The sequence below is a fragment of the Ascidiella aspersa genome, chromosome 8 (genome assembly GCF_963924565.1).
Source record: "Ascidiella aspersa chromosome 8, kaAscAspe10.2, whole genome shotgun sequence".
Taxonomy (NCBI): domain Eukaryota; kingdom Metazoa; phylum Chordata; class Ascidiacea; order Phlebobranchia; family Ascidiidae; genus Ascidiella; species Ascidiella aspersa.
In genome coordinates, this window is record NC_139454.1 from 24,624,280 (window position 1) to 24,635,638 (window position 11,359).

The 11,359-nt window shown below is 39.8% G+C and overlaps 1 protein-coding gene across 1 annotated transcript; it reads right to left on the reverse strand.

Annotated features, from left to right (window-relative positions):
* Window positions 1–344: 344 nt before the first annotated feature.
* Window positions 345–9,355, reverse strand: LOC146136994 (aquaporin-2-like). Its single transcript, XM_083395810.1, has 8 exons — window positions 9,169–9,355; window positions 8,038–8,258; window positions 7,534–7,589; window positions 6,312–6,499; window positions 2,691–2,895; window positions 2,130–2,210; window positions 1,501–1,624; window positions 345–1,138 (listed from the first exon to the last, which is right to left on the reverse strand). The coding sequence occupies exons 2-8, from the start codon at window positions 8,243–8,245 to the stop codon at window positions 603–605; spliced, it is 1,398 nt and encodes a 465-aa protein (XP_083251936.1). The 5' UTR covers window positions 8,246–8,258; window positions 9,169–9,355; the 3' UTR covers window positions 345–602.
* Between the last annotated feature and the right edge of the window lie 2,004 nt (window positions 9,356–11,359).

Below are 11,359 nucleotides of genomic sequence, written 5' to 3' on the forward strand. Positions count from 1 at the left end.
CTACGTTACATACACTTCTTATACATGGCTTATTTAGTCGAAAGTAGCAATAGCTTGTTGTTTTATTGCAAAACAGGAACAAATCGAAATATAAGCGTGAAAAGCGAGATACTAAACCCGACGTAAAAAATCAATCAGGTATATAAAAGGCTGTAACTCTTGTTAGGAAAAGAAGTAATAAATAGAGAAAAAGTTTAAAAAGAAGGAAAACGTAGTAGAAACGCGATTGGCAGGCGTGTATTTTAAGAATATTTTTTCAGATAAGCACTCAATACGATTCACGATAATCATGAATTGAACCTGGTTTGGGGGAAAGTAAGAATGTGTATCCGACCAATTCCAGAAACTCGGTTTAAACTCGACTCAAAACACCTGTGTTCAAAATGCATCATATTTAATTTTTTGCAAAAAAAATGAGTAAAAGTACTATAAAACATGATTGTTTTAGCACAAGCAAGTGTTCACTCTTCACTGTGAGCAAAATAAGGCTTCCTCGTCCGCTTAATTCCACCGTAAGCTCCTTAACCGTTTAGCGGCTTCCACTTCAGCCAACGCCCTCCGGTTATTCGAACCACAACAAATCAACAAAGCGCTGTGTTACGTCACAGTACGCTGTTGTCAATCAGTGTGTCTGCACTGTGCGAGAACGGTTCGCCCACGCTTAGGGTCCTAAAAACGCTGCAAGGGGTGGCAGCGTGGCTTCTTGACCCCGCAGTGGGGTCAGCGGTGGTCCTTGGGGTCAGGGGAATCCCGCAGGCCGTGTTGGGGCGCGGCGCCGGCCTCGTGGTTACCCTGGCAACGGTCACGGGCGTCATATTTATGCTGGAAGCGGCCGGCGGATAGCGCAGCGGCTGTAGGGCAGAGTTTGGTCGACGCGTTGATGACGGAAGCGTTTGATGACGTTGCACGAGGCGCGGTTGCGGCGTGACGTCATTCTGCATGTAGTGACGCAAGCGCGGTGTGCCCTGCTGGGGCTGGGGCGTCATGCCGGGGGCCTGGGGGTGCTGGCGCTGTGTTGGGGCCACGACTACAGAGTCGAGTCTATGTTCGTTGTTGCTGGTTGAAGAGCTGAGAAGCTGTGCGTCACGGTTGAGTGGCATCAGCTCGTGATGGTCGCGGTCGCTTTGAACTGATTCGCCTGAAAACGAAGATGGAAGAGCGTTAAAAAAATCGATTTCGGGTCAGAATGCCAGTTTGAAAGTAAACAAAAACTTGGAAATATGTTAATATAGCGAAAAACCTTGTGGTTAGGGAAGAGAAAGAAGTGCTGGTTGCCATATGAACATTCATAAATTCTTTATAGATAAAAACGGGAAGGGGCATAAAAGTACGGTGCTTCGTGTTTTTTTAAATACGATGTTTCGTGATTTGCGCTAAGTTAATACTAAGCAGGTTACAAAAAAACGACAATTGGCCGTTTTCAAACAAAATTGGAAAAGCACCCTAGCTAAAAAAATGATGGGTAATTTTAAAAAGTGTGGGGCTCCAAATATTTTTTACCTTCAGCGCTTCTTCCTGACGTAGTAAGCTTTCTTCGGCGCTGAGCTTTCGGAGTGACGTCGAATATTTGTGTGTAAAGGACAGCGCCCACTATGCAACCGGTAAGCGGGCCAACCACGTACACCTGGAAAGTAAGAAAGTAGTTGTATTAACAACTTGCTATTACACCGAAAGCCCTTCGATCGAATCAGTTAATTAAGATTGCGGTCTACTGTGATAAGTAAGCCGTTATCGTTGATCAAAAAGCGACTTTAAAAGGGATACATCACAGTTGTTGTACACTTATTTGTGTGTTTCTTTCATTTAATGAATACTAAATTACCATCTTATTTAAACAAAACGTTTATTTTAAACGTGTCGTTTGGCAGTCAATTTTTATTCTTTGATGTTTAAATAAAAACTAAAAGATCAGCAAAGTCGATTTTTGTTTAACGCACCACAAAATATTTTAAAATTGGGATATTTTTGTTTAGTCAGGGGGTAAATGCCCATAATCCAGAGGTACTTTTAATACGCCAACAAAAAACATAAACGGTGCATAAACTTTGAAGACCTGTCTCGTATAGGTGTTACTGCTGCTTATATTCGTCAAAACTAGTTAAACCGAGGTTTTTAGGTTAACAACTTACCCATAAGTCTTCCCATTGGCCGGTCAATACAGCAGGTGCAAGTGATCTAGCCGGGTTCATACTCGAACCAGTCAAAGAACTCTGCGAATATAGAACGGAAATTGTCAGTAGTGTACAAACTTTCAGTGCTCGGTAATTTGCAATATTGCCTGAAAAAATATTTAGTGGCTCTATAAAAGTGTATCAGTGTTTCATTTAATTTCTTTTAAATGTAAACATTAATTAGATTAAAATATTTTGGGCAAAATGACATGACTTGACTTCAACCTTTTAAACAAATAACTTTGGTTGAAATATACTGTTTACATTAAGCTTTTTTCATAAAATAGTTTTTTTATCTCAATTTTTTTCAAATAAAACAATTTTGCTTAAGTTATTGCTCATAATCAAACAAGTTTACCAATTTTAGTAGTTTAACGTTTGATTTTTGTGACAAGGACCTGACTTGCTCTAGTAATGATTTGACTTGCTATTTATACAAAAGCCTTGACTTGGACTTTAGTTATTTCACAAATGACAAGTCATTTTTACATGACATGTTTTAACAACACTGGTACTTACCGCCCACAAGCTGTTTGCCAGATAAGCAATGCCCACTGGGAGCGCTGAAGAGCCGAGCTGGGACTTGCTTGTGACGTAGGTGGCAAGCCAAGCTATTGTGACGATCACTGTTTGCAAAATCTCAATGCCGAAACCTTGCAGGGGTTGCAAATTCTCGTTGAGCTGTGACACCGCGTCCAACTTCTGGCTCGGGTTCGGGATCATGCTGTGAGCGAACAGGGCGATGATTATTACGTCACAAACGGCACCGTGATAGATTTTTAGATGTCGGTGTGAGAAAACCCGGGAAACGTGGCTGTTGTACGACGATGGTTTTCAGCTTTACTTTTTTTTATCAGTGATTCATTCAAACAGCCGAAGTTAAACATACGGCTAAAACTGATTTCACCTATAGCAGTGTTTCCAACATTCTTTCGTGGCAACACAAATACTTAGCGTTGAGGCCTGTTTACGCTACAGCTGCACTGAGCTGAGCAAAGCGTAAACTGCATTCAAATTATATTGTTTCGAGCTTTCCACGCTTTGCTAAACTCAAGCTCAGTGCAACTGGAAAAAATACGCTTTGAAGCGATTTTCACCCTTTGCCAAACTCAAGGCAGTGTACCTATCGAAAAACGTCAGGTTTTTTGGATTTCTACGCCCAGCTCAGCTAAGCGCAGCTGTAGTGCAAACGGGCCTTTTCTCTTAATTTAACTTTTTGCAATCTTAAAGTGAACAAAGAATAAATAGGACTGAATCATTAACAAAATCAATTTTAATAAATACGCGTAATAAATGTCTCCGTAAAAGGCTTCCGCAAATTTTGGAAAACTCTTGCTGAGGATCAATCTCAATAAATCCTAATCACTTGAGACTACGGCGGTCGGCGACCCAACCAAATCAAACAGTCACCCAATTTCGGGGTTGCGACCCATCGGTTGAGAAAAACTGGCTTACAGGCAGGTTTGCATACCTGCTTACGCACAACCAAACTTTTTTTTTTTTAATTTTATCATGGCGCATGATGGTACGAAACAGAAAGAAAAAAGTGAAAGTTGAATGCTTAAACAGCCAAAAAACTATCTGACTGAGAATTATCCTGACTGAGAATTAATCCTTGCGTTTTTCAAAGAGGCCATTTCTGCCGGCCAGTTCGGTACGCTGCTGCATAATCTCCTTTAAGCCAGTGTGGCTTAACTAGTGGCGAAAATTACAGCGGTTCTTTTGATAACGGATGATAATTTCATCCGCTGAAGCTAGCCAACAGCTGCCATTAGACAATCTGAAATCGTTGGGGCTCAAAAAGCATTGTTGTCCAGTGTGGGAAAAGTGTTAAATTGATTTAACACCAAATTGACGGGAAATGGTTACGGTTTTAAACGTTTGACAGCTTGTGATTTTTAAATTCTTCTAGAAAAGGTTGAAATACACAATATTTAGATTGCACTGCGTAGTAAGAATATCAAAGTCCATACAGAAGTGGGTATTATTTTGAACGTTTCGAATAACTGTTTGTTTATATGATGTTGAAAATGTGGAACGAATTATTCGAAACGTTCAAAATAATACCTACTTCTGTATGGGCTTTGATATTCTTACCACGTATTGCAATCAAAATATTGTTTTTTTTGCAAACTTATTGCACTGTAATAAGAGTATCAAAGCCTATACAGAAGTAGGTATTATTTTGAACGTTTCGAATAACTCTTTATTCATTTTCAACATCTGTCGAAACTTTTAAAATAATACCTACTTCTGTATCGGCTTTGATATTCTTACTTAGAGTGCATTAAGTTCGCAAAAAAAACACCGAATATCCATCGCTTTTTCTCACGCAGCGACACATCGCCTCTTAGCTTTTCTAAAACGATCAGCGACAATAAACAACTGCGTTTTGCAACAGTCGCTAAAGAGGTTCGCTACAAGAAAACAAAACGGAAAAACCCACAAAAACAAACAAGTGCAGACCCGAAGCCATAAACACCTCGACCACTCTGCAAACAAGGGCCATTCTGACGTAAACAAACGCTTATTTGTTTGCTCAGGGCACTTGCGTTGTTTGAAAATGCTCGAAGTTATGTCGAAAGTGGCGAGATTTGCAGCAGTCGTGTGTGCCTTGTTTGTTTGCGATGTTTTTGATTGATGGGCGCCGAAAACGTTAAATATTTATTTACGTATGGGAGTTGTTTTGGACGAGATTTGTTAATTTACTGTCGTAGTTTTAAAACTCTGTCAAATAGGTTGAACTAACAAATGAAAAACAGTAGCCATTACTTGTTTCGGGCGATTTTTTTTGGGGTTGATTTGAACCGTTAAAAACTTAAAACACTTATTAAAAAACAAGGGTCAGTTCTTATTTTGGGCGATATTATTTTGCATTTAGTTTTGGCTATTTTAAAACGTTGACAATTTCATTTTATGAATAAATAAAAAAATAAGCGCCATTAATTTTTTGGGGGGCCAATTTTATGAAGTAATTTCAAGAGTTTTATCATCAAAAAGTTGATCGAAGGCAAGCAGATTTACGAAAAACCTAACGTTGGCGAAAAACACCTTTACACATCACTTAAAAATAGGGCCTCGCTGTTTTTCAGTTCAGCACCAAAACAAGTTTCAGTACAAGACGAGCCCTTGAAAAAGCAACGGCCCCAGTCAAGATTGCGCAGCGGACAGGAAATTTGGTCGAGTGTCTTTTTCCGAGTCGCAAGCGCTAGTAATTATGACGTCACACAATAGTTTAGCGATTCTCTCAAAGGGCGGGCAATTATGGCAATCTTAGGCTGTCCCTTATGTCAGTGCTTCCTAAACTTTTTTAGTTTTCTCCAGATTTTATTCACCCTTGTCTTATGCTATCGTCGATATATAGCAGTACAAAATAGACACACATATCCGCCCTGCTCGCAAGCTATCATCCATTTTTGACGGTTCACCCCTTCATTCACCCCTTTTGTTGGTTCACCCCGGCAAACATTTTATTCACCCTGGGGTGAACCATTCACCTGCTGATTAAGAAACACTGCTTTATGTTACAAGCGGGCTACTACAGGGGCACTGAGATTACAAATTGATAATTATTTCAGCGATGATTTCCGATTCAACGCAGCGATTCTATCTTAAGTAGTAAATTTCTTATAAAATTAGGAGCGAAACAACCACCAGAGTTAACTAAACTTTTTAACGCTAACGGAAGATTTCGCCTAAAATATTCATGAAATGCTTCTGAATTTTTTAATTTCGTCTATTTTGCTTGTTTGCTATAGTAAGAAACTCCAGTCGTACCTATCAAAAAAACTTTGAAGCATAATGGTTGGAGGCTTAAGTTACATGTAATAGGATTATTATCGAATAAGTAGAATAAATAATGTTAAAATAAATAAAGAGCACTTCGAAACGTATTTATTTTTCGAAAACAAATGGGAAGACCTGCTTACATGGGTAAACCGAAAGTCATCGCAGACTTACCGAATCTGTCGATTAATGATGCAAGGCAGGCTAAAAAACAACTAGCCTGCAGTGAGGTTCGAACTTACTACCTCGGCCAAAGCGGGACCGTCGCTCTACCAACTGAGCTACACCGACAATTACTACGTATAATATAGGCTTCGATATTCATACCAGGATTTAACACAATCCGACTCTTACCCGTAGCAAAGAGCCACAGCTCCGAATGCGCCGGTCAGTTGGGCCACAGAGTAGACGGCCGCCTTTAGGGGGGTGATGTGGCCCGCTATCACCATAGCAACGGACACAGCCGGGTTCATGTGGCCCCCGCTGATGTGCTCGAAACACTGGATGAGCGTAGCGTAGGTGAGCGCAATTCCAACACTGGTCTGTATAAAAAATAACAAAAACCGTGTTACAAAGTCTAAACTTTTAAATGTGGCCTGCGTTGCGTCACTTGAGGTAACACCGGTTAACGCAGTCGTTCTCAAAACTGGGGTCCGCGGTCCTTTTGGGGTCCGCGAGACAATTTTCTGGGACCCCAAAGCACCTAACAAAAATCAACTAGACCTCCTGGAGGAGAACATTTTAATTTCAACGTGTTTGCGCTCGCCATCAAAAGCTACGATTAGTTGTTCATTCACGTGATTTCATGCTTTGAGCTGAATTGTGCATTGTGACGTCATAATAATGCGTTGTGCTAATAAGAATTACATTTCTACAGCTTGCTGTGCTGCCATTGTGTGATGTACGGTCGCGGTTTTAAAACTTATCGTGATTGCTTCACTCAAATAAAGTGATTTTGTTAGCGTTACAATACTAAATACGGCACCAACAAGCCTACCTAAGACTGTAAGTGCCCCCGTCCCATCCAAACGTGTTATTTTATGTTTATTTGTGTGTAAGGGGACCGCGAGCAATTGAAAAAATTGCTTGGGGACCGTTGCGTAATTTTTTAGAAAAAGTTTGAGAACCACTGGGTTAACGTCACTTTATGCTTTGTTAAAGAACCTCGTGCTGCGTTTTGTCTTATGCGATGCGTATGATCTGTTCTTGTTATGCTATGTGGCCATTTCTTAAATGGCATTTTATAAGGGCTTTAGCCTGGTAATGTATAGGTATTCAATAACTGTTGTTTTAATGTGTTTAGTAGAAGTTTAATCCTTTACTTAGGAATGACAGAGTCAAATCGGTATGTGACATTCCTTAATGAGTATGTCGAACAGAATTACAAAAGCAACAGTTCAAATACAACAACAGAATAGGCCTCTATTGGTACATTCTTTGGCATATTTTAAATTATATGAGGCATTTTCTCTTCATAAAATATATACTCTAAGTTCTAATCTATTGAAAAAATGAATATTGTAACAAAACATCACCTTTTAAAGACAAAAAAAATTTTTACAGACAAAAAAATTACCTGTAGGTTGTTATTGACTTTGGGTATTTCCCGCCTTGGTTCCATCAAACCTTCAGCTAAAAACAAAAAAAAAACAATTTTTTTTTAAAAGTGAACTGAACTTTTTATGATCTAAGCCTTGACAAATGGTTTTCACGGCTGTTGTATGTCGCTAATTCAACAAATTTAAGAGATAGACCGATATATCGATTTACCGATAATATCGGCCGATATTTGGCTTCTACCGTTATATCGGTATGGGTAAATCGAGGCCGATACTTTGGCCGATATTCTAGAACGAAAATATGGTATAATTTTTCCTGTACAACAAACAACTTTTTAGCATCACGCCAAGTCAATATGCAAAATAATAGTGTACTAATTAATATACGTACATAAACTAAAGAGTTACATAAAGATTTTTTATAATTAATTCAATAAAAAAATCTGTATCGGTCCAACAAAGTGATAGCGGTCGATCTCTACTTAAACTACAGTTCTGGTTCATTTAAAAGTAGCACCTACCTCGAGTTTGAATGGGAATCATGTGCGTAATGCAAACGATGAACATAAAGATGAAAGTGGCCAGGAATTCGGCGGCCGAAGATCTCCACAGATCGACGTCACGCAACTGACGTTTCACCCTCTCTACCGCCCACTTGCGACGAGCCATGCCGCCGGGACGCTTCGTGGTCACGTGATCGGAACCGCCCTGGCTCAGGTGACGTCCCATTGGTCAATCGATACTGAAAAAGGGCGGTGTTTTGATGATGAAAAACTCACAGTAGGTTCACTTTATCAAAGCCCATACAGAACTAGGTGTCATTTCCAACGCAGAATTTTCTTGAAACGTATGTTTCAAAAATATAGTAGTTTAAAAGGGGACACTAATTGGGTTTAGTTAGGAATTAAGCTGCAGTCGATTTAACCCAGCGTTTTCTGAGTTACAGGTTAGGACAGTGGTTTTCAACCGGGATGCCGCGGCACCCGTGAGTGCCATTTCTAATGCTTAAGGGTGCCGAAAGATATTTGAGAATCTTTAAGAATCTAATTTTCGCCCAACTCTTACAACTATTTGTGTAAGATAAGAGTGTAATAAATCCAATTATAACTTCCTACGTTGTATAGAGTTGATGTGTGTTGTTTCAGTTCTGTTTATCATGAAACTATAGTAAATTACCTACGGAAGAATCTTATAAGGGTGCCGCTGCCGCAATCTATTTATTATTTTTGAGGGGTGCCGCAAGCCATAAAAGGTTGAGAACCACTGGGTTAGGAGCACTGGAGCACCGATTATTCGTAAAGAGTTGGGCGTTAACATAAAAACAAGATAAATCGCAATGCACATACATCAGCTGAAACCATCTTAAATTCTAACGACAGTTTGCCTTAAAAAGGTTAAGCGTTCAGAGGTAAACTATTTTTAGATTTTAGCAAATCTAAAAGCACAAACGCGCAACCTAATCGTAAAACAGCAAACTCCTTTAAAATACGCCCACCCCTTTATGGCAAAAAAAAAGCTTTAAAAAACGCGTCTCCGCGATTTCACAGGGCCACACCTTTTGCCATGCTAAGCAGCTTAGCGCCTAATCCTTGTCTGAGAAGCAACGAAAAAAGGAGATATAGCGCCTTGGTCGCGTCTTGCTATCTACTCACCCCAACTTAATGCGCTGGCCCGGGTCCAAGATCCGCAAATCCTTCAGCGGCTTCAAAGCACAAGGACGTGTAAATCCCTTTTGGTTCGCCGCTAAGAACAGACGTGCATTCCTCGATGGATTAGGCGTTACAGAAATAGGGCCTTTGGTGTTGTTTTAGTGAAAATATTTTTTTCTGTATATTTTGCCAATATAGTGCTGAAAAGTAAGAGAGAAACCGTTATGATGGAATACCATTCTCGTAAGTTTTTTATCGTTTTAAAATTAAATATTTATATATAAATTTACTACGTTTCCAAAAATTTCCTAGGACACAACACTATTGACTTTGCAGTCAAAGCACTTTTACCTAATTCTTAAAAAAATCCTATTCTGCCATTGCGCCTTAATGGCCTAATGGTAGGGCGTGGTGCACAAACGATGAAAACCCGCATTCTCACTTCTCATTTCGGCCGAAAACAGTCGTGTTGAGCGCAAAAAAATCAGTTAACCAAACAAACACAGAAGCAAAAAACCCTCCGGTCCGCCATGCGCATTCAGGCCCGTCTACTTCGCGCGTCGATCCATTAGAGCGGCCCCCGACAGACCCTTGACCCCCTAAAGCCCCAGCCAGGAAAAAGGGCGCTTTGCACGACAGCAAAATTGCGAATCTAACGGTCGCCGAACCCTGAAAAACTGGCAAACCCAGGTCCCGTGTGTTCGTGGTTCGGCGACTTTCTAACAGCAATTTACGCTCCACCGGTTTTCCGCCCCGGCGCCCCAAACAAAAATACGACGCAGTTTGACCCAACTCAGGAAAATGGGGGCTGGGTTACACGTCCGCTTTTTCAAAATCGCCGGCCACAAAACTTCATAAAACCGATTTATTTGGCCAAATTGAAAACAGTTGGATGTGGTTATTTATCATTCTGGTTTTAGAGCTTGACTGTAAGAAAAAAAAAACGTTTTACCTTTTTTCAATATTTCGACTAGTTCATACCACCAATGTAAAACAACAGTTGTCCCAATATTTGTAATACTGTTTTTCGTACTGAGCCGTTCAAAAAAAATAAAAATAAAACTGTTTTTCTGCCCTTTTCTAAACAACTAGCCATTCCCAGTTTGTAACAATTATTATAACCTATAAGAAAATAACCATGAAATCGTATAGAAGAAAAAATCCAATAGAAAAAAATCCATGTTTAAAAAGTGGATTTACCAACTGACCGGGGCAAACGAACCGCAAAATTAAAAGCAAACGATTTTGAAGAGTCAACATGTTGCATGGCGCGTGGATTTTCAACAAAGGCGCTGAAAGGACACAGCAACGAACCCAGCCTACGGGCCGCTGAATTTCGAGCCAATTTCCTGCTGTTTCCAAAAAGCAGACCTCTGCCCGATATCTTTTTACGTTCGTCAGCCGCTTTTAATCCTTTCCGTCTGTTTGCGCGTGCTCGCCCACTCGAAACTCAAGTCTTCGGCGCAATTATTTGACCGCAGCGCTCGAGAACTGAGTTTAAACGCTAGATCTTGTCCTGTTTGCTTCCTAACCCAGTAGTTCTCAACCAGTGGGCCATGGAACATTTTTAGCAGGACACAGAGCAATTTAGAATTAGCTAGATTTATTAACGAATTTGGTGTCATCTGGGTCACTTATAATTAATTTTACAGAATTTTTTTTGCTTCGAACCTATTTTGTAGTTTGTTTTTTTTTCTGTTAGAAAAATTTTTTGAGCCACATGCTTTTTGTGCAGCGAAAAAAACGCGAAATTTAAGAGACGTTAGCGCATAATTTAGCGACTTTGAAACAAAAAGCTATAAAAACGAAAAATCCAGTTAAAAAAAATATAAATCCTAAGATTGTTAACACAAAAATAACAAGACTTAAAGGCAAAGTGTAAAAGACTTTTGAACGAAACGCATAAAACGCAAAACTTGGAAGCATTTCAAAGCACAAACAAATTGGACTCAACTACAAACTGAATGCCAAACCAAAATTAAACAACACTTTGGTTAAGTTTCTCATTGCCGTTACTTTCAATAGAAACTTTGCAAAATTTAAACGTTATGCAATACTTTAAGCAAGGCAAATGCTGCTATACTGAAAGAGCAAATATCAAATTTAATGCAGAGGAGGCAATAACACTTCCTAATCAGCACGACATCGCCATAAAACCGATTCGCAGAACGAGCGAATGATTGACTAAACCAGT

Excerpts from the sequence above, each read along its gene's own strand:
- LOC146136994 (XM_083395810.1), bottom strand. The coding sequence starts at position 8,245 with ATGGGACGTCACCTGAGCCAGGGCGGTTCCGATCACGTGACCACGAAG. Across the intron at positions 7,590-8,037 it reads GATTCCCATTCAAACTCGAG|CTGAAGGTTTGATGGAACCA; the intron begins GTAGGTGCTACT and ends TTTTGTTTTTAG. Across the intron at positions 2,211-2,690 it reads TGGCAAACAGCTTGTGGGCG|AGTTCTTTGACTGGTTCGAG; the intron begins GTAAGTACCAGT and ends CTATATTCGCAG.